At 44.2% G+C, this 23,058-nt stretch overlaps 1 protein-coding gene across 3 annotated transcripts in view; it reads right to left on the bottom strand.

Moving 5' to 3' along the window:
• Positions 1–18,296, bottom strand: part of LOC106609170 (protein bicaudal D homolog 1) — a 39,422-nt gene extending 21,126 nt beyond the window's left edge. For 2 of the 3 annotated variants that reach the window (XM_082963860.1, XM_045699745.2), the window contains exon 1: positions 17,472–18,296. In XM_082963860.1, coding sequence (XP_082819986.1) covers positions 17,472–17,687 — 216 coding nt within the window. In that variant the 5' untranslated portion in view covers positions 17,688–18,296. The remainder of the gene's footprint in view (positions 1–17,471) is intronic. The other variant, XM_045699746.2, reaches the window with a different exon arrangement.
• Between the last annotated feature and the right edge of the window lie 4,762 nt (positions 18,297–23,058).

The following is a 23,058-nucleotide window of genomic DNA, read 5'->3' as shown; positions in this document are numbered from 1 at the left end:
GAGGCGTTATTGAGCAGAACAAGCCACAGCGCCACCAAGCCTTTTTATTTGCTGCAAATCCCAATATGTAGCCTCTCTCGTGGCACTCTGTCTGGCTAGGACAGACATTATCCTAGTGTGGTTATGTCTCTGTCTGGCTAGGACAGATATTATCCTAGTGTTGTTATGTCTTTGTCTGGCTAGGACAGACATTATCCTAGTGTGGTTATGTCTCAAATGAGACCCTATGTATTCCCTGTGTAGTGCACTTCTAACCAACATGAAACAATGACTCAATTATGTGGTAGCCTATATGAGCAGTGTTTCAAACAGACATTCCATGGGAAGAGATCATGTTGAGCTGCATCCGTGGGCTAAGGCTTCAGTATGACTTAATATTTCAGCACCACGGACAGTGACAGTAACGGTCCAAACGCTTACAAACTGGTCACCTGGTTTGCACGTTTCAGTTTGCTATACACTGAGTCATTGACAGCAATTCCTGATTTTTGATATCAGGAAGTGGTGAGAGGAGAGGAGATGAGATGAGGTTTCTCAGAATATTATCCCTCAGAGGAGAGGACACTTTCTCTGCTCCTTCTAAGGTAAATAAATGACATAATTTATAGGAAGAGCCTGAGTCAGCAGACATACTGCTAGGATGCTCTAGTGAGGGAGAAGCACAGAGAGGCTTTAGGGCTTGAGTCTAGAGTGGCATTAAGAGCACATGGAGAGTTTAGGGCTGTAGTCAAGAGAGGTATTAAGAGAACATGGGGGGTTTAGGACTCTAGTCTAGAGAGGTATTAAGAGCACATGGAGGGTTTAGGGCTTGAGTCTAGAGAGGTATTAAGAGCACATGGAGGGTTTAGGGCTGTAGTCAAGAGAGGTATTAAGAGAACATGGGGGGTTTAGGACTCTAGTCTAGAGAGGTATTAAGAGCACATGTGCTCTTAATACCTCTCTAGACATGAGTCCTAAATGGGGGGTTTAGGGCTCTAGTCTAGAGAGGTACTAAGAGCATATGGGGGGTTTAGGGCTCTAGTCTAGAGAGGTATTAAGAGCACATGGAGGGTTTAGGGCTCTAATCTAGAGAGGTATTAAGAGCACATGGGGGTTTAGGGCTCTAGTCTAGAGAGGTATTAAGAGCACATGGGGGGTTTAGGGCTCTAGTCTAGAGAGGTATTAAGAGCACATGGGGGGTTTAGGGCTCTAGTCTAGAGATGTATTAAGAGCACATGGAGGGTTTAGGGCTGTAGTCTAGAGAGGTATTAAGAGCACATGGGGGGTTTAGGGCTCTAATCTAGAGAGGTATTAAGAGCATATGGGGGGTTTAGGGCTCTAGTCTAGAGAGGTATTAAGAGCACATGGGGGGTTTAGGGCTCTAATCTAGAGAGGTATTAAGAGCACATGGGAGGTTTAGGGCTCTAGTCTAGAGAGGTATTAAAAGCACATGGGGGGTTTAGGGCTCTAATCTAGAGAGGTATTAAGAGCACATGGGGGGTTTAGGGCTCTAGTCTAGAGAGGTATTAAGAGCACATGGGGGGTTTAGGGCTCTAGTCTAGAGAGGTACTAAGAGCACATGGGGGGTTTAGGGCTCTAGTCTAGAGCGGTATTAAGAGCACATGGAGGGTTTAGGGCTGTAGTCTAGAGAGGTATTAAGAGCACATGGGGGGTTTAGGGCTCTTTCCAACAGACAAACACAGACACTCAGGGATGCCTGGTCAAGCAGTCAAACACAGTCTATGGTCTTCATCCAAAAGATGGTGGTTGGTGGTAACAGTAGTGATAGAATGATCAAACCGCAGCTGCTGGTTCTTAAATCCGCCCCTCTACAAGGTGGGTCCGGTTGAAAACATGGCAGTTCAAACCCGCAGATTGGTATTGGTTTCCACAGAGAGGCAGACTGTCTGAGACGTAATCTGATGTCATCCCCTGTGCTTTCTCTCTTCTCTGTCTTCTCTCTCTCGCTCTCTTTCTCTCACAAAGAGTGTGTGAGAGAGAGAGCAAGAAAGAGAGAGAAGAGAGAGGACAGAGAAGAGAGAACGCACAGGGGATGACATTAGATTACATCATATACCATGTAAGTGATATTAGCCTCTCGATATATTGATGATCAACCAGAGACATTTCCTGGAATCTCCAATATGACAGAAAGTAAACAATACCACAGACAATAACAGACTGTGGCGTCTGAGGTGTCTGTGTGACTTGTGTGACGTGTGTGTGTGTGTGTCATTATAACATTGCTGCAGGAAACTGGGTCTGTTTTAGTCCACTTCTTCACTCTGGTTCTCATTACAGACAGATGTTCCTGTCATTCAGAGGTCTCTAACCAGTTACACTCACTCATAGTCCAGGTGTTACATAGAAATCTGTGCCACTCACTCATATAGTCCTACAGTACTCTTCAGGTATCACTAAGACATTTGTTATACTGTTTTGTGTCCTACTTTCAGAAACATCCTCCTGACACAGTACCTTAGAGACTAGAGGTTGACCGATTACGATTTTTCAATGCCGATACTGCTTATTGGGGGACCAAACCCCCCCCCCCCCGATACCGATTAATCGGCCGATTTTTATTTGTTTATTTGTAATAATGACAACTACAACAATACTGAATGAACACTTATTTTAACTTAATATAATACATCAATAAAATCAATTTAGCCTCAAATAAATAATGAAACATGTTCAATTTGGTTTAAATAATGCAAAAACAAAGTGTTGGAGAAGAAAGTAAAAGTCCAATATGTGCCATGTAAGAAAGCTAAGGTTTAAGTTCCTTGCTCAGAACATGAGAACATATGAAAGCTGGTGGTTCCTTTTAACATGAGTCTTCAATATTCCCAGGTAAGAAGTTTTAGGTTCTAGTTATTATAGGAATTATAGGACTATTTCCCTTTATACGATTTCTATTTCATATACCTTTGACTATTGGATGTTCTTATAGGCACTTTAGTATTGCCAGTGTAACAGTATAGCTTCCGTCCCTCTCCTCGCTCCTACCTGGGCTCGAACCAGGAACACATCGACAACAGCCACCCTCGAAGCAGCGTTACCCATGTAGAGCAAGGGGAAAAACTACTCCAAGTCTCAGAGCGAGTGATGTTTGAAACGCTATTAGTGCGCACCCGGGTAACTAGCTAGCCATTTCACATTGGTTACACCAGCCTAATCTTGGGAGTTGACAGGCTTGAAGTCATAAACAGCGCAATGCATTGCGAAGGGCTGCTGGCAAACGCACAAAAGTGCTGTTTGAATGAACGCTTACGAGCCTGCTGCTGCCTACCACCGCTCAGTCAGACTGCTCTATCAAATCATAGACTTAATTATAATATAATAAACACACAGAAATACGAGCCTTAGGTCATTAATATGGTCGAATCCGGAAACTATCGTCTCAAAAACAAAACATTTTTCCTGTCAGTGAAATACGTAACCGTTCCGTATTTTATCTAACTGGTGGCATCCCTAAGTCTAAATATTCCTGTTACATTGAACAACCTTCAATGTTATGTCATAATTACATAGAATTCTGGCAAATTAGTTCGCAATGAGCCAGGCGGCCCAAACTGTTGCATATACCCTGACTGCGTGCAATGAAGGCAAAATGACACAATTTCACCTGGTTAATATTACCTGCTAACCTGGATTTCATTTAGCTAAATATGCAGGTTTAAAAATATATACTTCTGTGTATTGATTTTAAGAAAGGCATTGATGTTTATGGTTAGGTACAGTCGTGCAACGATTGTGCTTTATTCGCAAATGCGCTTTTGTTAAATCATCCCCGTTTGGCGAAGTCGGCTGTCTTTGTTAGGAAGAAATAGTCTTCACAGTTCGCAACGAGCCAGGCGGCCCAAACTGCTGCATATACCCTGACTCTGTTTGCAAGAGAAGTAACACATTTTCCCTAGTTAAAAGAAATTCATGTTAGCAGGCAATATTAACTACATATGCACGTTCTAAAAATATATAATTGTGTATTGATTTTAAGAAAGGCATTGATATTTATGGTTGGAGCAACGTGTACCTAAGCGATTAAATGCAACGCAGGACAGGCTAGCTAAACTAGTAATATCATCAATCATGTGTAGTTAACTAGTGATTATGATTGATTGATTGTTTTTTATAAGATAAGTTTAATGCTAGCTAGCAACTTACCTTGGCTTCTTACTGCATTCGCGTAACAGGCAGGCTCCTCGTGGAGTGCAATGTAAAGCAAGTGGTTAGAGTGTTAGACTAGTTAACCGTAAGGTTGCAAGATTGAATCCCCGAGCTGACAAGGTAAAAATCTGTCGTTCTGCCCCTGAACAAGGCAGTTAACCCACCGTTCCTAGGCTGTCATTGAAAATAAGAATGTGTTCTTGACTAACTTGCCTAGTTAAATAAAGGTTAAAAAAAAAAAATTATAATAATAATTAACAAAAAAAAACATATCGGCCAAATCGACGTCCCAAAATCGGCCCCAATTAATCGGCCATTCCGATTAAAATCGGTGGCAAAAAAAGCGGCCCTAATTAATCGGCCATTCTGTTTAATCGGTCGACCTCTATTAGAGACATCTCCGTCACCCACTCAACTTAGAGAGCAATTATGTATATTTTTTAAAGACCTTTATTGGCCCAATAGTTACATCATTAAAAGCAAAAACTTTACTTCATTTTAACGTACCTAGAAAATTTCAATTTAGCCCCTTCCTCATCTACTGTACATAGAACTCCCCCCACACCCCTACAAAGTCCCCCAGACGGTTCACCAGCCCCCATATACTGTACATGCTCCAGTGTGAGCCGAGCCTGCACCAGCAGCACTGTACACCCCGCCCCCTGCATCTCATGTTTCCTGGTCTTCCACATTGCCATTTTTATCTGCCCCAACAGGTAGTTTACTAGGCAGTCCCTTTAGCTTTTGGCTACGCTATACCTAGGCCTTCCAACATGTAGGTCCTGAGTCAACCCCAACCTTAACCCTGTACATCACCTACCAACACCCCCCCCCCCACACACTGTTGGATCTGTTCTTAGCGATAACCCCGTAGATCATCAGTACGCTTCGGTGCAAAAGGCCCCCAGCTCCGGAGTCTTGAACTATAGGATAATTTCCCTCACCCTCCTGGTGTTCCCCCGACGGTCCAGTCTCTGCTTCATCCCCAGAATCTCTCTAAACAAGCGTGGTAGTGCAGAATGGACGCCCTCCACCACGTGCTACAGCAGCCTGGTGGACTTTATGGAGGAATCCTCCACCATGTTGCTGGCGGATTTCTACCCAGCCTCTTCTTGCAGGTGACCCATCTTAGTGAACCACGCTCTCACAAACTGGCAGAGGTCAGCACTCTGATCTGGGTAAGTGGGTGGTGAAAATGTTGCTCCTCCATTATCCATGCTCCTGGCTGTGAAACATCTCTGTGAACACCCAAAGCACAGCGCAGTATTAAGAAGTAATGGCTGACATATATCGACCTGTTCATGTCATACCCAAGGTCCCCTGCCCTCCTCAGAACAGCCCAAGCAGTGTCTATTCAGGTACAGAAGTCTCTGTACAGCTTGTAGACAGAAAGCTGTCACTCTGGACCCAATGTCCACCAGCCCTTGGCCCCCCTCATGCAAATGGAGGTGTAACGCAGCAAAAGACAGAAAGGGCAATACATTTGCCATTTTAGCAGACATTCTGATCCAGAGCGACTTACAGCAGTGAGTGCATATGTAGCACATGGGGTGTGAAACTTACCCCTCAGCCTTACGTGTCCCGCTTGCGTCACCTCATTAGCTAGCTTTTGAGGAGGCGCGATCAGCGAAGACGCTTGAGGGAGGATGGTCACGTGTGTTTGTGAGGCAGAGATCCCGAGCTCACGCCACGCGGGACTGGACCACGCAGACTGACTGAGAGACCACACCCTGCGGAGGGAGCCACCAGACGGCGGCAGAGAACGAGACAGACTGTCTGCTCCTCTGACAGAGCCCCTCTCAGTCTTTATAGTCTCATAGGACACCATGGACCAACAGAGAGGATGGCAGGGAAATAAGCTTTTTTTGATTACTATAGCAACAGACTATCTTACATTCTCCAAACCTCTCTCTTTCTACCTCTCACGGCCAGCCTGACAGAGAATGGGATAAATATTAGCATTTTGAAATTGTTTCTTGCACTTTGCCTCTTTCACTGTCTCTTTCTAATCACTTGTCTTTTCCCCTCTCTATATATAATTTCCCTCTTTCTCCCGCTCTCTTCCATTTCTTTTTATCTCTCCTTTTTTCTCTCCCTTGTGTCTTTAGACAACTACTCTAACCGAATACTAATGGGCCGTACCTCTGAGTTTCTCACACTGTCCCTCGCTGTAGAGCTAGCCAGTGTTGTGGACTGCCAGTGCCAAGGAGTCACAGAGCTTTCTGCTGTGGTATCAACAGACCAAACAACACACATCAGCCAAAGGGGTCGAATGAACGTGACTGATACGCTTTATTTTATCTACGTTACCTAAGTGGACACTCACACATAAACACAGCAGTATTCAGCAACCATTCTCACAGACAGCCCTTTCCCAAGACAATAGACGGATTCATCATACTCCCCTGTCTCTCCTCTCTCCCCCTCTTCCCTCTCCGGTTCTCTTTCTTTCTCTTTATAATGGATAGACAGTACCCTTTCACCGTCCCCTCTCCCTCAGATGGACTCAGCTGGCCCACTCATTAACAGGGGTGATGTCATCATTAGGAGCTCTTTGAGCTCACACAGGGCCATGCTCTGGCACAGTGACACCCTGTTAAACTCTCCATTTCACACCATCTTGGATCTGTCAGAAGCCATCTGATCTGTGCCAGACTAATACAGATGAGCAGAGTGTAACTCCACCTGTGGAGAGAAACACTGGTCTACAGCCCTGGACATACACACTCCTGTTAGATACACAGCCTCTCTTCTACCCCCGAGTATGTACAATGCAGGATTTCATTCCAGCCCAGCTCTAAAACCCACCTGATTCAACAACTGTAACTAAGGCTGGAACAAATACCTGCACTTCCTATAGCTCTCCCAGGACAAGGTTTGGTGACAACGGCTGTCATATCTTAGTGACCTCACACTAAACTCACAGCATGGGGCCCAGTTTGATCGATATGAAGGACATATCACTGTTAGTTAATTGACGTTTTTCTGCCTGGTCGGTCGATGACACAGTGACAGTGGAGGACCTGTGGACTGGAGTATTAAAACTATAGCTGAACCCCCCCGCTGGGCAACAGGAGGTGGGCTGGAGGGAGGGGAGCCTCCAGTATTTATGCTGCAGTAGTTTATGTGTCGGGGGGCTAGGGTCAGTCTGTTACATCTGGGGTATTTCTCTTGTCTTGTCCGGTGTCCTGTGTGAATTTAAATATTCTCTCTCTAATTCTCTCTTTCTCTCTTTCTGTTTTTCTCTCTCTTGGAGGACCTGAGCCCTAGGACCATGCCTCAGGACTACCTGGCATGATGACTCCTTGCTGTCCCCAGCCCACCTGGCCGTGCTGCTGCTCCAGTTTCAACTGTTCTGCCTGCGGCTATGGAACCCTGACCTGCACCCTCGACAACTACTATGATTATTATTATTTGACCATGCTGGTCATTTATGAACATTTTAACATCTTGACCATGTTCTGTTATAATATCCACCCTGCACAGCCAGAAGAGGACTGGCCACCCCTCATAGCCTGGTTCCTCTCTAGGTTTCTTCCTAGGTTTTTGGCCTTTCTAGGGAGTTTTTCCTAGGGAGTTTTTCCTAGCCACCGTGCTTCTTTCACATGCATTGCTTGCTGTTTGGGGTTTTAGGCTGGGTTTCTGTACAGCACTTTGAGATATCAGCTGATGTACGAAGGGCTGTATAAATACATTTGATTTTGATTTGGGAGTGGAGTGGTGTGGGGATTCAAGGACAATTCATTCTGTAGACATTGCACTGTACATGTAACTGCCAAAATAAATGAAACACTTGAGTAAATGAGGGATACAGAGTATATTGAAAGCAGATGCTTCCACACACATGTGGTTCCTGAGTTAATTAAGCAATGAATTGCCCATTATTTAGGCAACCATGGTTAGAAGAAGAGATCTCAGTGACTTTGAAAGAGGAGTCTCAAAGGAGCATAGGGGGCTTAAATGGTGTGTGTGTGTGTGTGTGTGTGTGTGTGTGTGTGTGGTGTGTGTGTCTCAGTCACCAGATCTCAACCCAACTGAACACTTATGGGAGATTCTGGACACAGCGTTTTCCACCACCATCATCAAAACACCAAATTCTGGAATTTCTCATGGAAGAATGGTGTCACATCCCTCCAATAGAGTTCCAGACAGCTTTAGAATCTATATCAAGGTGCACTGAAGCTGTTCTGGTTTGTGGTGGCCCAACGCCCTATTAAGATGCTTTACGTTGGTGTTTACTTTATTTTGGCAGTTACATGTATATACAAAGTCGTAAGTTTAGGTTGGAGTCATTAAAACTCATTTTTCAACCACTCCACCAATTTCTTGTCAACAAACTATAGTTTTGCCAAGTCAGTTAGGACATCTACTTTGTGCATGACACAAGTAATTTTTCCAACAATTGTTTACAGACAGATTATTTCACTTATAATTCACTGTATCACAATTCCAGTGGGTCAGACGTTTACATACACTAAGTTGACTGTGACTTTAAACAGCTTGGAATATTCCAGAAAATAATGTAATGGCTTTAGAAGCTTCTGATAGGCTATTTGACATCATTTGAGTCAATTGGAGGTGTACCTGCGGATGTATTTCAAGGCCTACCTTCAAACTCAGTGCCTCTTCGCTTGACATCATGGGAAAATCAAAAGAAATCAGCAAAGACCTCAGAAAAAAAATTGTAGACCTCCACAAGTCTGGTTCATCCTTGGGAGCAATTTCCAAACGCCTGAAGGTACCACGTTGATCTGTACAAACAATAGTACGCAAGAATAAACACCAGGGGGCCACGCATCCGTCATACAGTTTTGGAAGGAGACGCTCAGGAAGGCTGCTCAGCAAGGAAGAAGCCACTGCTCCAAAACCGCCATAAAAAAGCCAGACTACGTTTTGCAACTGCACATGGGGACAAAGATGGTACTTTTTGGAGAAATGTCCTCTGGTCTGATGAAACAAAAGTAGAACTGTTTGGCCATAATGACCATCATTATGTTTGGGGAAAAAGGGGGAGGCTTGCAAGCTGAAGAACACCATCCCAACCGTGAAGCACGGGGTGGCAGCATCATGTTGTGGGGGTGCTTTGCTGCAGGAGGGACTGGTGCACTTCACAAAATAGATGGCATCATGAGGGAGGAAAGTTATGTGGATATATTGAAGCAACATCTCAAGACATCAGTCAGGAAGTTAAAGCTTGGTCGCAAATGGGTCTTCCGAATGGACAATGACTGCAAGCATACTTCCAAAGTTGTGATAAAATGGCTTAAGGACAACAAAGTCAAGGTTTGGAGTGGCCATTCCAAAGCCCTGACCTCAATCCCATAGAAAATTTGTGGGCAGAACTGAAAAAGCGTGTGCGAGCAAGGAGGCCTACAAACCTGACTCAGTTACACCAGCTCCAAGGAGGCCTACAAACCTGACTCAGTTACACCAGCTCTGTCAGGAGGAATGGGCCAAAATTCACCCAACTTATTGTGGGAAGCTTGTGGAAGGCTACCCGAAACGTTTGAGCCAAGTTAAACAATTTAAAGGAAATGCTACCAAATACTAATCGAGTGTATGTAAACCTCTGACACAGTGGGAATGTGATGAAATAAATAAAAGCTGAAATAATTAATTCTCTCTACTATTATTCTGACATTTCACATTCTTAAAATAAAGTGGTGATCCTAATTGACCTAAGCCGGTGAATTTTTACTTTGGATTAAATGTCAGGAATTGTGAAAAACTGAGTTTAAATGCATTTGGCTAAGGTGTATGTAAACTTACGACTTCAACTGTATGCGGGCACGTGCCTCGCATACACACAGTTATGTGCTGTATCCATCTCCTCCCCATCAAACCCCATAAATCCACAGGTAATCACGCAACATAGCCCATGAATAAATGACCTATCTATCATACGAGGTGTTTTTGCAGGTTAACTCTCATCAAACACTGTGCATGAGCCTCAGAATCAATCAGCACAATACACCTTATCCTTACTGCATGCCCGGTTTGTATGCCCCTCTCACTGTGTCCTGATTAGCTGAGTTAGAGAGTTCGCTAGTTAAGGGTTAGCAGCACATGGCTCAGCAGCCTTCAACAAATACTAATCAATACAGGGCCCAGGAGGGGTGCAGACGTGGGAGACCCAGTGCTCTTTGAAGAAGGAGCCCCACTGCAGCACAGCACAGAACACAGGCCTTTTGAAGTACATCCTCTCTGGAAGATAACCTTGGGTTGGGTGGACAGGACCAGGAATAGAACAGGAGGTAGGCTAGGAGGCAGGGTAGGTAGATTTTGATCTAACCCAGGTTGAACACAACACATTGAACTGATAGCGAGAGGGCGATCTCTCTGTGTCTCTGTTTTGCTTCCTCCCTAGTCTCCACCTCGGTGCATCATGCCCGTGTGTGTGTATCGCGTGTGTGTAATATGACGGTGTCCTATCATGCATGGATGGTATTCTGAGATGCGTCTGGAGGGATTGAAGGAATCTTTCAGTCAGGTCACATCATCTCCCCCTTCCCTCCAACCACTACATCAACAACCACACTAGGAACACTTATGAGATACTGTTCTCCACCCCCACCCCTCTCAGGAGTCTCAGGGTTAATTATGGGAGAGCCAAAGCCTCATATTGTTGAATTATTCAGCCTATCCATGTGCTCTATGTGGGTAATACAGACTGACATCAGGCATCCAGAGGTTCTACCAGCCGTCTCTTAGGTGCCTGTGAACATGTGACCAAGAGGAAGAATCCATCATTTAATGAGAGAGGCAGATGGCACCCTAAAGGGCTCCGGTCAAAAGTAGTGCACTATGTAGGGAGTAGGGTGCCACTTGGAAGCAGGCCAGCTACACTAGCTGTTGAAGAAAAGTCAGCCTACTGATAAGGGACTTCATCCACTCAGGGGTGTTTTTTTGCCCACAGTAAACGGAAAAGATTCACCGACACACTACAGTAAGTGTGCAGAAGAAGTTCTCTTAGCATTTCAGTATTTTAGATAATGCTGCAGTATGATCAGATGAGGGATAGATTCCCAGCCAACTACACTATACCCTACAGTGGTCAAGACATAATGCATTTGGCTAATGTTCTTTCCTAATAGACCTAAGTCATTCTCCTCGCTCTGAGAGTCAATGATAACACGGTCAGTAGCAATACCGTAACTCACACTAATGCTTTAGCATAGACATGCAGACATGGATCCATTTGCTTCCTGTCAAGGTAAGGTCCAGGTAGAAGTGGCTCTCGGACACTGTTCTAGGATCAGCTTACACTGTTCTAGGATCAGCTTGCACATTCTAAAATTAACCATGGGGCCTTAGAACAGAAAACTGACCTGGGATCAGCGTCTAGGGACAACTTGATTATATACATTCTACTCTGCCAAGCTAGAGAAGGACGCATCCCATTGGTTGTTTGTGTATGACATAATGGGAGTTGAGGGTTTGGCGTTTCTGTTTTTGCCTGACTGCAGTGCTAACGCACGCTGAATTTATCATAATTTTTACAATCGACCGCAAAACCCTTCGCCCTACTTCCCCTTTAACAGCCCTTGCTTCCAACGCGTGACCATAAAACCCTTCCCCCTAGTTCCCCTTTAACAGCCCATGCTTCCAACGCATGACCATAAAACCCTTCCCCATTTTAAAACCCCGTTCACAAGGGTCACACATGAATCATTCATCTCTCAATGCAAGAATAGAGACAAGGAGAGAGACAATGTAGTGCAACAAGCTCATTACACTCTCACTGATAGCCTAGTGTTGAACAATATAAAGACTATTGGACCATAAGGATGGCGAGACGGATGGATTTAGGAAAATGTTGTTGGTGAGAATATAGTCGACAACACAGCAGTACTGTAGGTGGGTTAGGGCCACAAAGGTGTGTGTGTAATATGTATAGCAGAGAGGAATATGGGGCAGACTTAGATACAGGTGTGTGTATGTGGCATGATGTAATGTGTGTGTAATGTCTAGCTTTAGAGTGAGGGAGGCTTTACAGGCTTAGATAGAGGAATGTATAGCTGAGAGGTGTAGATAGCCTGTTTACTCCACCCAGCTCCTCCCAGACACTGGTGCACTTTACACAGGAAATGGAAAACTCTCACTTCAAGCACTCTTAACAGTTACTGATATTCCCTAATGACTTCCTCCCTGGCCTTATACTCTCTCCATCTCTCTCTCTCTCTCTCCATTTGAGATTGCATTTACTTAATTAAGTAGCTCTGTAAACATACAACACAGTACATATACAGTGAGCTCCAAAGGTATTGGGACAGTAACCCATTTGAAGTTATTTTGGCTCTGTACTCCAGCACTTTGGATTTCAAATGGATAAGAGCGTCTGGATAAGAGCGTCTGCTAAATGACTTAAATGTAATGTAAATGTAAAATGATACAAGTGCAGACTGTCAGGTATTGGGACAATGCCACTTAAATGTGTATTAAAGTAGTCAAAAGTTTAGTATGTGGTCCCATATTCCAAGCACACAATGACTATATCAAGCTTGTAACTCTACACATTTGTTGGATGCATTTGCTGTTTGTTTTGGTAGTGTTTCAGATGATTTTGTGCCCAATAGAAATGAGTGGTAAATAATGTATCGTGCCATCTTGGAGTCACTTTTATTGTAGAATATGTTTCTAAACACTTCTACATTAATGTGGATGTTACCATGATTACGGATACTCCTGAATGAATCATGAATAATGATGAGTGACAAAGTTACAGAGGCATACCCTCACAAAAATGCTAACCTCCCCTGTTATTGTGATGATGAAAGGTTAGCATGTCTTGGGGGTATGGTATTTGTGCATCTGTTACTTTCTCACTCATCATTATTCACGATTCATTCAGGACTATCTGTAATCGTGGTAGCATCCACATTAATGTAGAAGTGTTTAGAAAACTAACATAGTCTTATTTACAATAAAAGCGACTCCAAAATTACACAATACATCAGTTACCATTTATTTCTACTGAACACAAAATAATCTGAAACACAAAATACCGTCAAATTAAAGTTAACAGCATGCACTTTAACTTCGTAGCAATTGTGTCATTTGAAAGTGCTGGAGTACAGAGCCAAAACAAAAATACGTTCACTGTCCCAATACTTTTGGAGCTCACTGTACTACATAGTACTATAACCTACTCTTTGAAAACCACTTCCAATGAAAAACATTAATGCACCAATTCCTAGATGGAGTGAGTGTACGTTACGTTCCTAAAGCAATAAATAACGAGTGGAGCCTAAATATACCTCCCTTCAAAACCAATCTAATGGACTACTGTGGAGCAAGCTGATTAACATCAAGCTAACATCAAGCTGTCAGTAGTTCTTTATTGTCAAGGCTGGTCCTTCTGGGTCCTATCCCGTTGTTAACCAATGGCTATTAGATTATACCAGGCCTTCTGAAGAACTCAATTACCTAATGATTATATTATACCAGGAGTCAATCACATCATGTTTTAGAATTAACAAAGTTACTTAAGACGTAGAGCAGAAGGCAGACTGTCATTGTAGGTTAATGTCTGAATTAGAAAATGTTGGTTTAAATTCAGGTTTAAATTTGGCTCAAGGAAATATCTAGCATAAACACTTGATAGTGCTGAGAATCACAGACTCCTGCTACCTGTACACTGAGGAGATCTTGTTAGGTACTTGCGTTGATAATAAACAATCAGGCTTGTTCATTCTCATGAAATAAAACTGACTGTCTAGCACAACACTACCATGATGAAAGCAAAGCATGCTACGATGAATCATTTATGACAGTCTCTCTTTTTCCCTTTCATCCAGTAATGCTCACAGAGGGAACACGGTGCTCATGGTGGACTGTTTCCAGTAAAGCTCAGAGAGAACACGGTGCTCATGGTGGTCTGTTTCCAGTAAAGCTCACAGAGGGAACACTGTGCTCATGGTGGACTGTTTCCAGTAAAGCTCACAGAGGGAACACGGTGCTCATGGTGGACTGTTTCCAGTAAAGCTCACAGAGGGAATACGGTGCTCATGGTGGACTGTTTCCAGTAAAGCTCACAGAGGGAACACAGTGGTCATGGTGGACTGTTTCCAGTAAAGCTCACAGAGGGAACACGGTGCTCATGGTGGACTGTTTCCAGTATGCATGTCTGTGCTAAAGTAGCTTTCCTTCTGAACTGAACCTGGTCTAAATGAGCAAAGTGCAACAGAGTAGTCCAGCTCACAACACATCAAGAAAAACCTAAAGAAGTGGATGTTTGATACTTTACCAATTGAGCAGGTGTAACCGATGTGAAATGGCTAGTTAGTTAGCAGTGGTGCGCGCTAATAGCGTTTCAATCGGGTGACGTCACTCGCTCTGCGACCTGAAGTAGTTGTTCCCCTTGCTCTGCAAGGGCCGCGGCTTTTGTGGCTCGATGGCTAACGATGCTTCGTGGGTGTCAGTTGTTGATGTGTGCAGAGGGTCCCTGGTTAAAGCCCAGGTTGGGGCGAGGAGAGGAACAGAAGCTAAACGGTTACACAGGTACCAACCCTCCATACTGTCATTTGTCCTAAGTATAACTCTGCACCCCAAAACCAACAGTCAGCCCTAATAAACCAATCAAAGCGCAGATTCAGTTTAAGACGTGACAGTTTATTCAGTTACTTCAGGTCTCAGGGAAGATGATGAGGCAATTCTAGCTATGATGAGCTTTTCCCTGCAACACCAACTGGACCAGACCACTGTGTGGAAGACTACTATCCACAGGACTAGTAAAAGTAGGAAGTCTACCTTTTCTCAAAGTGGTAAAGAAAACCTATTATTACAGTGACGTGAGATAACTGTCAACAAATAGATCATTCTGCGATCAGTATAGCCCTTTCCCCAGTAGCAGCAGCAGCAGCGGTATTCCTGAGAAACATAGTGATCGATAGGTGTTAATTGAGATTAAATTAGGTATTGAGCTGACTGATGGAAACCTAGACCAGATGAAGACTTTCTCTAAGGATCAGTGGCCATGGTCAAGGAGGAGAGAGGAGGAGAGGAGTGGGGAGAGTGTGGAGATGAGGAGAAGGGGGACAGAGAGAAATAGAGAGAGAACTGGGGGGAGGTGTAGCAAATGAGGATGTGTGAACTTTACTCCTCAGCCTGAAGTGTCCCCACTTGCGCCAGTGAATAGATAGCTTTTCAGCAAGCAGTGTGATGTCCTTCACAGTATCACAGAAAACAGAACGAGGTGGGGGAAGAAAGAGAGGGGCAGGTAGAGAGAGTGGAAGATGGGGTACTACAGCAAATGCTGAGCTGATTGACATCTAAATACACATGGTTTAAACTGCATATGACATATACAGAGTGGACAGGACAAGTCACAGGCAGGCCTTCATTATTGGCTGCCTACACCATGTCCAAACCAATCTAATAGCGCTTCAGAATGTATGCCAGGTCCACACACACACACACACACACACACACACACACACACACACACACACACACACACACACACACACACACACACACACACACCACACACACACACACACACACACACACACACACACACACACACACACACACACACACACTGACCTTCAGTTACTGTAAATGCATCGTCAGCTGCCTACAGACACACCCGTCTGTATTATAGCTAACAAACCAGTGAATGAATACTGCCATAGGGTTCCATATTGCAAAGAAAACACTGTTGGTTGCAGATCGACGGAGTATTTGTAAAAAATGTATTACACCTTGGCACAGCATAGCTAATTAGCAATAATTGATTATTGAAATGAACAGGAATAAATTACCAACCATGGTAGTGAAGAACAGTGTTGGGTTTAAAAACTATTTAAAATAGCTCAATTACTTTTACATACATTGGAAAGTAAGTATTCAAAATATATATTTTTATTTGAAAAGATTAGTAATTTTTATGTATTTGGAAATAAACTTGGAAAGTATTTGAAAAATTATAATACACTGACTCAAATACACTCCCATGCATTTACCTAGGTATTTGAAAATAGTATTTGGTTGACTATTTGGTTTATATAAATAACCATTCAAATACAAAAAAGTACTTGTTTTGGGCTGTGGATTTGAAAATGCTTACATTTGAAAATACTCAAATACTCCAATTTTTTTTAAAACTTTTACGCCAGATACTCAAATACACATGTATTTGAACCCAGGTCTGATGGAGAAATATGTATTATGATTATATGTAGTGTAAAGGGGAAAAGGCTTGCTTTGATTAGACCAGTAACATAGCATTATGTTTAAATCAAGTTCTGTCAGGCTGATGATGCCCTTGATTTGCTTTGTAATCTTGTTTTGTTTTTATATCAAACTCTAGTGAATTTGAAAATACTGACTGATTTATTGTGAAGCACATGTTCGCTGGGAACAATCAGAGAAAAAGATGTGGGGAAGAAGAGAGACAGACACCAATTCTGAACAGAGAACAAAGGATATGGAGAGGAGCGAGAGAGAAAGAGAGAGAGCGAGAGAGAGAGGAGAGAATAGGAGAACAGAGGACAGAGAGAAGAGTGAGACAGAGAGAGGAGAGAGGAAGAGGAGAGGAAGAGAGGAGAGAGCACTGTCCTCCTCTGATGATTTTAGAGGTGTGACTCTTAGAGCAGGACATGACTAACCCAAATGTGGGTGTGCCACATAGTGAGTCTGCCAGCCAGATAGTACCACTATAGTACACCATTCTCTAAGTACTGTATAGCTTACACAATGTTTCACAGACCTACTTTATGAATAGATGGTTAACACTTCCCCCCATAGGTGTTCAAGTGTATTGCAGAATTCAGTATCTCTTTAAAAAAAATCTGTTTAAAGAGGCATGCAAAAGCTGTTTAACACATAATAACAACCATAGTTTAAACCCATCCAGCCGCGCCAAGTAGCTTACCACAACAAACATATGATATTCCATTGCACCAAAATGCGCATCAGTAGCACACCTTGGAAAGTCCATACCTGCGTGTCAGACTTGCGCATAGCATCAAGTTACTACGCTACTCCCTGCTCGGGCAACAAAGCCCTCTCCGTCCCCTCCCAGTTCTGCTGAGGCCTGTGTATCTCTGACAGTCTCAGATCCGCTGTGGGGTGTCTGACTGATGCCAACTTCTGTGGATGAGGCGAGGGGCCCTGCCCAAATCTCGCTGACATCACCCATCCCTTGGAAGGGATGTAGTCTACCCGAATGGGGACCGAATGAAGTTGGATTTGGAGGCTAACTAACAAATGCATGTTTATATATACATTTCCAGGAAGCACTGAACTTATATCACATAGGTCAATGTTTATGGTTAACTTAGGGTGTTATTTAATAGGGTGTTTTAAGTGGTTGATACCTCTTGTAGTTGCTCCAGCTCCTGTCGGAGCGCCTCTTGCTCGGCCTCTAGATCCGAATATTGCTGCTTCAGGGTCTGGTTCTCCTCCAGAACCACCAGACCGCACTCCGCAGCCCGGACCTTCTCCCGGTTCGCCTCCGCCAGCTCACGGGTCAAACGCTCCACCTCTGCCCGGCACTGCTCCACCGTCTCCCCGCATCCTCCTCCAGCAGCCATCGCCCTCCCTCTCTTCCCCTTCTCTCCTATCCTCCTCTTCTCCTCGCCCCTGCGTCGGATGAGCAGAGAAGCGGAGGAAGAAAACAGATGTAGCCTACCGGACAACAATCTCCTTATCTCCTCCGTTGGAAGGAATCAACCGAGGAGTTTAAAAACGCATGAAAAGGGCGTTAACATCCCCGGAGTGAAATGATTGTGAAAGAGAGATGAATCCCTCAATAGCTGATGTGTTGAATTCAACGGTTTCCCCTCTAGGCGTAGTAGGGTCCAGCATCATCCTTTTTCCTCTTCTTTTTTTGCTTATTCATCGGGATGCGGACGCCATGTCTCTCTATTGCCATGAAGCAGCGGCAAGGTACACACAACTCTCGCCCATCCTTCTGCTGCCTTTGGCTGTGACGTCGACCGTTCACCGGCACATCTCTCCCTCTGCGGTACGGTGTGAATACTGCCCGTCACGCTGGGTTGGCCCACAGACAAGGAGGACCATGTTAATGTCGACGATGACACCTGTTGCTTTTGCACCCTTTCTTCGCCATTGGTGGTCACGGATTATTAATAAACGACTGTGGCAAGAAAGCTATAGGCTTAATCATTTGTTTTATACCATCCCCCTACACCAGGGGTTCCCAATCATTTTCACCCAAGGACCCCTGATATACCTGATCCCTATATATACAGTTGAAGTCGGAAGTTTACATACACTTAGGTTGGAGTCATTAAAACTCGTTTTTCAACCACTCCACAAATTTCTTGTTTACAAACTATACTTTTGCCAAGTCGGTTAGGACATCTACTTTGTGAATGACACAAGTAATTTTTACAACAATTGTTTACAGACAAATTATTTCACTTATTTTTTTTAATGTATTTTACCAGGTAAGTTGACTGAGAACACATTCTCATTTACAGCAACGACCTGGGGAATAGTTACAGGGGAGAGGAGGGGGATGAATGAGCCAATTGTAAACTGGGGATCATTAGGTGACCGTGATGGTATGAGGGACAGCTTGGGAATTTAGCCAGGACACCAGGGTTAACACCCCTACTCTTATGATAAGTGCCATGGGATCTTTAATGACCTCAGAGAGTCAGGACACCTGTTTAACATCCCATCTGAAAGCCAGCACCCTACACAGGGCAATGTCCCCAATTGCTGCCCTGGGACATTGGGATATTTTTTAGACCGGTTGAAAGAGTGCCTCCTGCTGGCCCTCCAACACCACTTCCAGCAGCATGTGGTCTCCCATCCAGGGACTGACCAGGACCAACCCTGCTCAGCTTCAGAAGCAAGCCAGCAGTGGGATGCAGGGTGATATAACAATTCCAGTGGGTCAGACGTTTACATACACTAAGTTGACTGTGACTTTAAACAGCTTGAAAATTCCAGAAATTAATGTCATGGACTTAGAAGCTTCTGATAGGCTAAATGACATCATTTGAGTCAATTGAAGGTGTACCTGCGGATGTATTTCAAGGCCTACCTTCAAACTCAGTGCCTCTTTGCTTGACATCATGGGAAAATCAAAAGAAATCAGCCATGACCTCAGAAAAACATTGTAGACCTCCACAAGTCTGGTTCATCCTTGGGAGCAATTTCCAAATGCCTGAAGGTACCACGTTCATCTGTACAAACAATAGTACACAAGAATGAACACGATGGGACCATGCAGCCGTCATACCGCTCAGGAAGGAGACGCGTTCTGTCTCCTAGAGATGAACGTACTTTGGCGCGAAAAGTGCAAATCAATCCCAGAACAACAGCAAAGGACTTTGTGAAAATGCTGGAGGAAACAGGTACAAAAGTATCTATATCCACAGTAAAACGAGTCCTATATCAACATAACCTGAAAGGCCGCTCAGCAAGGAAGAAGCCACTGCTCCAAAACCACCATAAAGAAGCCAGACTACGGTTTACAACTGCACATGGGGACAAAGATCGTACTTTTTGGAGAAATGTCCTCTGGTGTGATGAAACAAAAATAGAACTGTTTGGCCATAATGACCATCGTAATGTTTGGAGGAAAAAGGGGGAGGCTTGCAAGCCGAAGAACACCATCCCAACCGTGAACCACGGGGCTGGCAGCATCATGTTGTGGGGGTGCTTTGCTGCAGGAGGGACTGGTGCATTACACAAAATAGATGGCATCATGAGGAAGGAAAATTATGTGGATATATTGAAGCAACATCTCAAGACATCAGTCAGGAAGTTAAAGCTTGGTCGGAAATGGGTCTTCCAAATGGACAATGACCCCAAGCATACTTCCAAAGTTGTGGCAAAATGGCTTCAGGACAACAAAGTCAAGGTATTGGAGTGGCCATCACAAAGCCCTGACCTCAATTCCATAGAACATTTGTGGGCAGAAATTAAAAGGTGTGTGCGAGCAAGGACTACAAACCTGACTCAGTTACACCAGCTCTGTCAGTAGGAATGGGCCAAAATTCACCCACCTTATTGTGGGAAGCTTGTGGAAGGCTACCCGAAACGTTTGACCCAAGTTAAACAATTTAAAGGCAATGCTACCAAATACTAACTGAGGTTATGTAAAATTTTGACCCACTGGGAATGTGATGAAAGAAATAAAAGCTGAAATAAATCATTCTCTCTACTATTATTCTGACATTTCACATTCTTAAAATAAAGTGGTGATCCTAACTGACCTAAGACAGTGAATTGTTACTTGTATTAAATGTCCGGAATTGTGAAAAACTGAGTTTAAATGTATTTGGCTAAGGTGTATGTAAACTTCCGACTTCAACTGTAGTCCCTATACAGTGCCTTCGGAAAGTATTCAGACACTATTACTTTTTCCTCATTTTGTTACGTTACGGCCTTAACCTAAAATTGATTAAATTAAAACAATTCATCAGCAATCTACCCACAACATCCCATAATGACAAAGTGAAAACAGGTTTTAAGAAATGTTTGCAAATCTATAAAAAAAACAGAAATACCTTATTTACATAAGCATTCAGACCCTTTGCTATGAGACTCGAAATTGAGCACAGGTGCATCCTGTTTCCGTTAATCATCCTTGAGATGTTTCTACTTCTTGATTGGAGTCCACCTGTGGTAAATTCAATTGATTGGACATAATTTGGAAAGGCACACACTTGTCTATATAAGGTCCCACAGATGACAATGCATGTCAAAGCAAAAACCAAGGCATGAGGTCAAAGGAATTGTCCGTAGAGCTCCAAGACAGGATTCTGTCGAGGCACAGCTCTGGGCAAGTGTACCAAAAGGTTTCTGCAGCATTGAAGGTTCCCAAGGTTCTTAAATGGAAGAAGTTTGGAACCACCAAGATTCTTCCTAGAGGTGACCGCCCAGCCAAACTGAGCAATCGGGGGAGAAGTGCCTTGGTCAGGGAGGTGACCAAGAACCCGATGGTCACTCTGACAGAGCTCTAGAGTTCCTCTGTGGAGATGGGAGAACCTTCCAGAAGGACATCCATCGCTGCAGCACTCCACCAATCAGGTCTTTATGGTAGAGTGGCCAGACGGAAGCCACTCCTCAGTAAAAGGCACATGACTGCCTGCTTGGAGTTTGCCAAATGGCACCTAACGAATCTCAGACCATGAGAAACAAGATTCTCTGGTCTGATGAAATTAAGATTGAACTCTTTGGCGTGAATGCCAAGCCTCACGCCTGGAGGAAACCTGGCACCATTCTTATGGTGAAGCATGGTAGTGGCAGCATCATGGTGTGGGGGTGTTTTTTTGCTACAGGGACTGGGAGACTAGTCAGGATCGTGGGAAAGATGAACAGAGAAAAGTACAGAGAGATCCTTAATGAAAACCTGGTGCAGAGCTCTCAGGACCTCAGACTGGGACGAAGATTCACCTTCCAACAGGACCCTAAGCACACAGCCAAGACAACGCAGGAGTGGCTTCGGGACAAGTCTCTGAATGTCCTTGAGTGGCCCAGCCAGAGCCTGGACTTGAACCTGATCGAACATCTCTGGAGACACCCAAAAATAGCTGTGCAGCAACGCTCGCCATCCAACCTGATAGAACTTGAGAGGATCTGCAGAGAATAATTTGAGGAACTGGCCAAATACAAGTGTGCCAAGCTTGTCACGTCATACCCAAGAAGACTCCGGGCTGTAGTAATCGCTGCCAAAGGTGCTTCAACAAAGTACAGAGTAAAGGGTCTGAAATCTTATGTAGATGTAATATATACAGTATATCACAAAAGTGAGTACACCCCTCACATTTTTGTAAATATTTGAGCATATCTTTTCATGTGACAACACTGAAGAAATGACACTTTGCTACAATGTAAAGTAGTGTGTACAGCTTGTTTAACAGTGTCAATTTGCTGTCCCTTCCAAATAACTCAACACACAGCCATTAATGTCTAAACCGCTGGTAACAAAAGTGAGTACACCCCTAAGTGAAAATGTCCAAATTAGGCCCAATTAGTCATTTTCCCTCCCCGGTGTCATGTGACTCGTTAGTGTTACAAGGTCTCAGGTGTGAATGGGGAGCAGGTGTGTTACATTTAGTGTCATCGCTCTCACACTCCCTCATACTGACTGGTCACTGGAAGTTCAACATGGCACCTCATGGCAAAGAACTCTCTGAGGATCTGAAAAAAATAATTGTTGCTCTACATAAAGATGGCCTGGGCTATAAGAAGATTGCCAAGACCCTGAAACTGAGCTGCAGCACGGTGGCCAAGACCATACAGCGGTTTAACAGGACAGGTTCCACTCAGAACAGGCCTCGCCATGGTCGACCAAAGAAGTTGAGTGCACGTGCTCAGCGTCATATCCAGAGGTTGTCTTTGGGAAATAGACGTATGAGTGCTGCCAGCATTGCTGCAGAGGTTGAAGGGGTGGGGGGTCAGCCTGTCAGTGCTCAGACCATACGCCACACACTGTATCAAATTGGTCTGCATGGCTGTCGTCCCAGAAGGAAGCCTCTTCTAAAGATGATGCATAAGAAAGCCCGCAAACAGTTTGCTGAAGACAAGCAGACTAAGGACATGGATTACTAGAACCATATCCTGTGGTCTGATGAGACCAAGATAAACTTATTTGGTTCAGATGGTGTCAAGCGTGTGTGGCGGCAACCAGGTGAGGAGTACAAAGACAAGTGTGTCTTGCCTACAGTCAAGCATGGTGGTGGGAGTGTCATGGTCTGGGGCTGCATGAGTGCTGCCAGCTCTGGGGAGCTACAGTTCATTGAGGGAACCATGAATGCCAACATGTACTGTGACATACTGAAGCAGAGCATGATCCCCTCCCTTCGGAGACTGGGCCGCAGGGCAGTATTCAAACGTGATAACGACCCCAAACACACCTCCAAGACGACCACCGCCTTGCTAAAGAAGCTGAGGGTAAAGGTGATGGACTGGCCAAGCATG

Source organism: Salmo salar, chromosome 17 (assembly GCF_965601325.2).
Source record: "Salmo salar chromosome 17, fSalSal1, whole genome shotgun sequence".
Lineage (NCBI taxonomy): Eukaryota > Metazoa > Chordata > Actinopteri > Salmoniformes > Salmonidae > Salmo > Salmo salar.
Note: the sequence above shows the minus strand (reverse complement) of the source record. Positions and strands in the feature narration are given on the sequence as shown.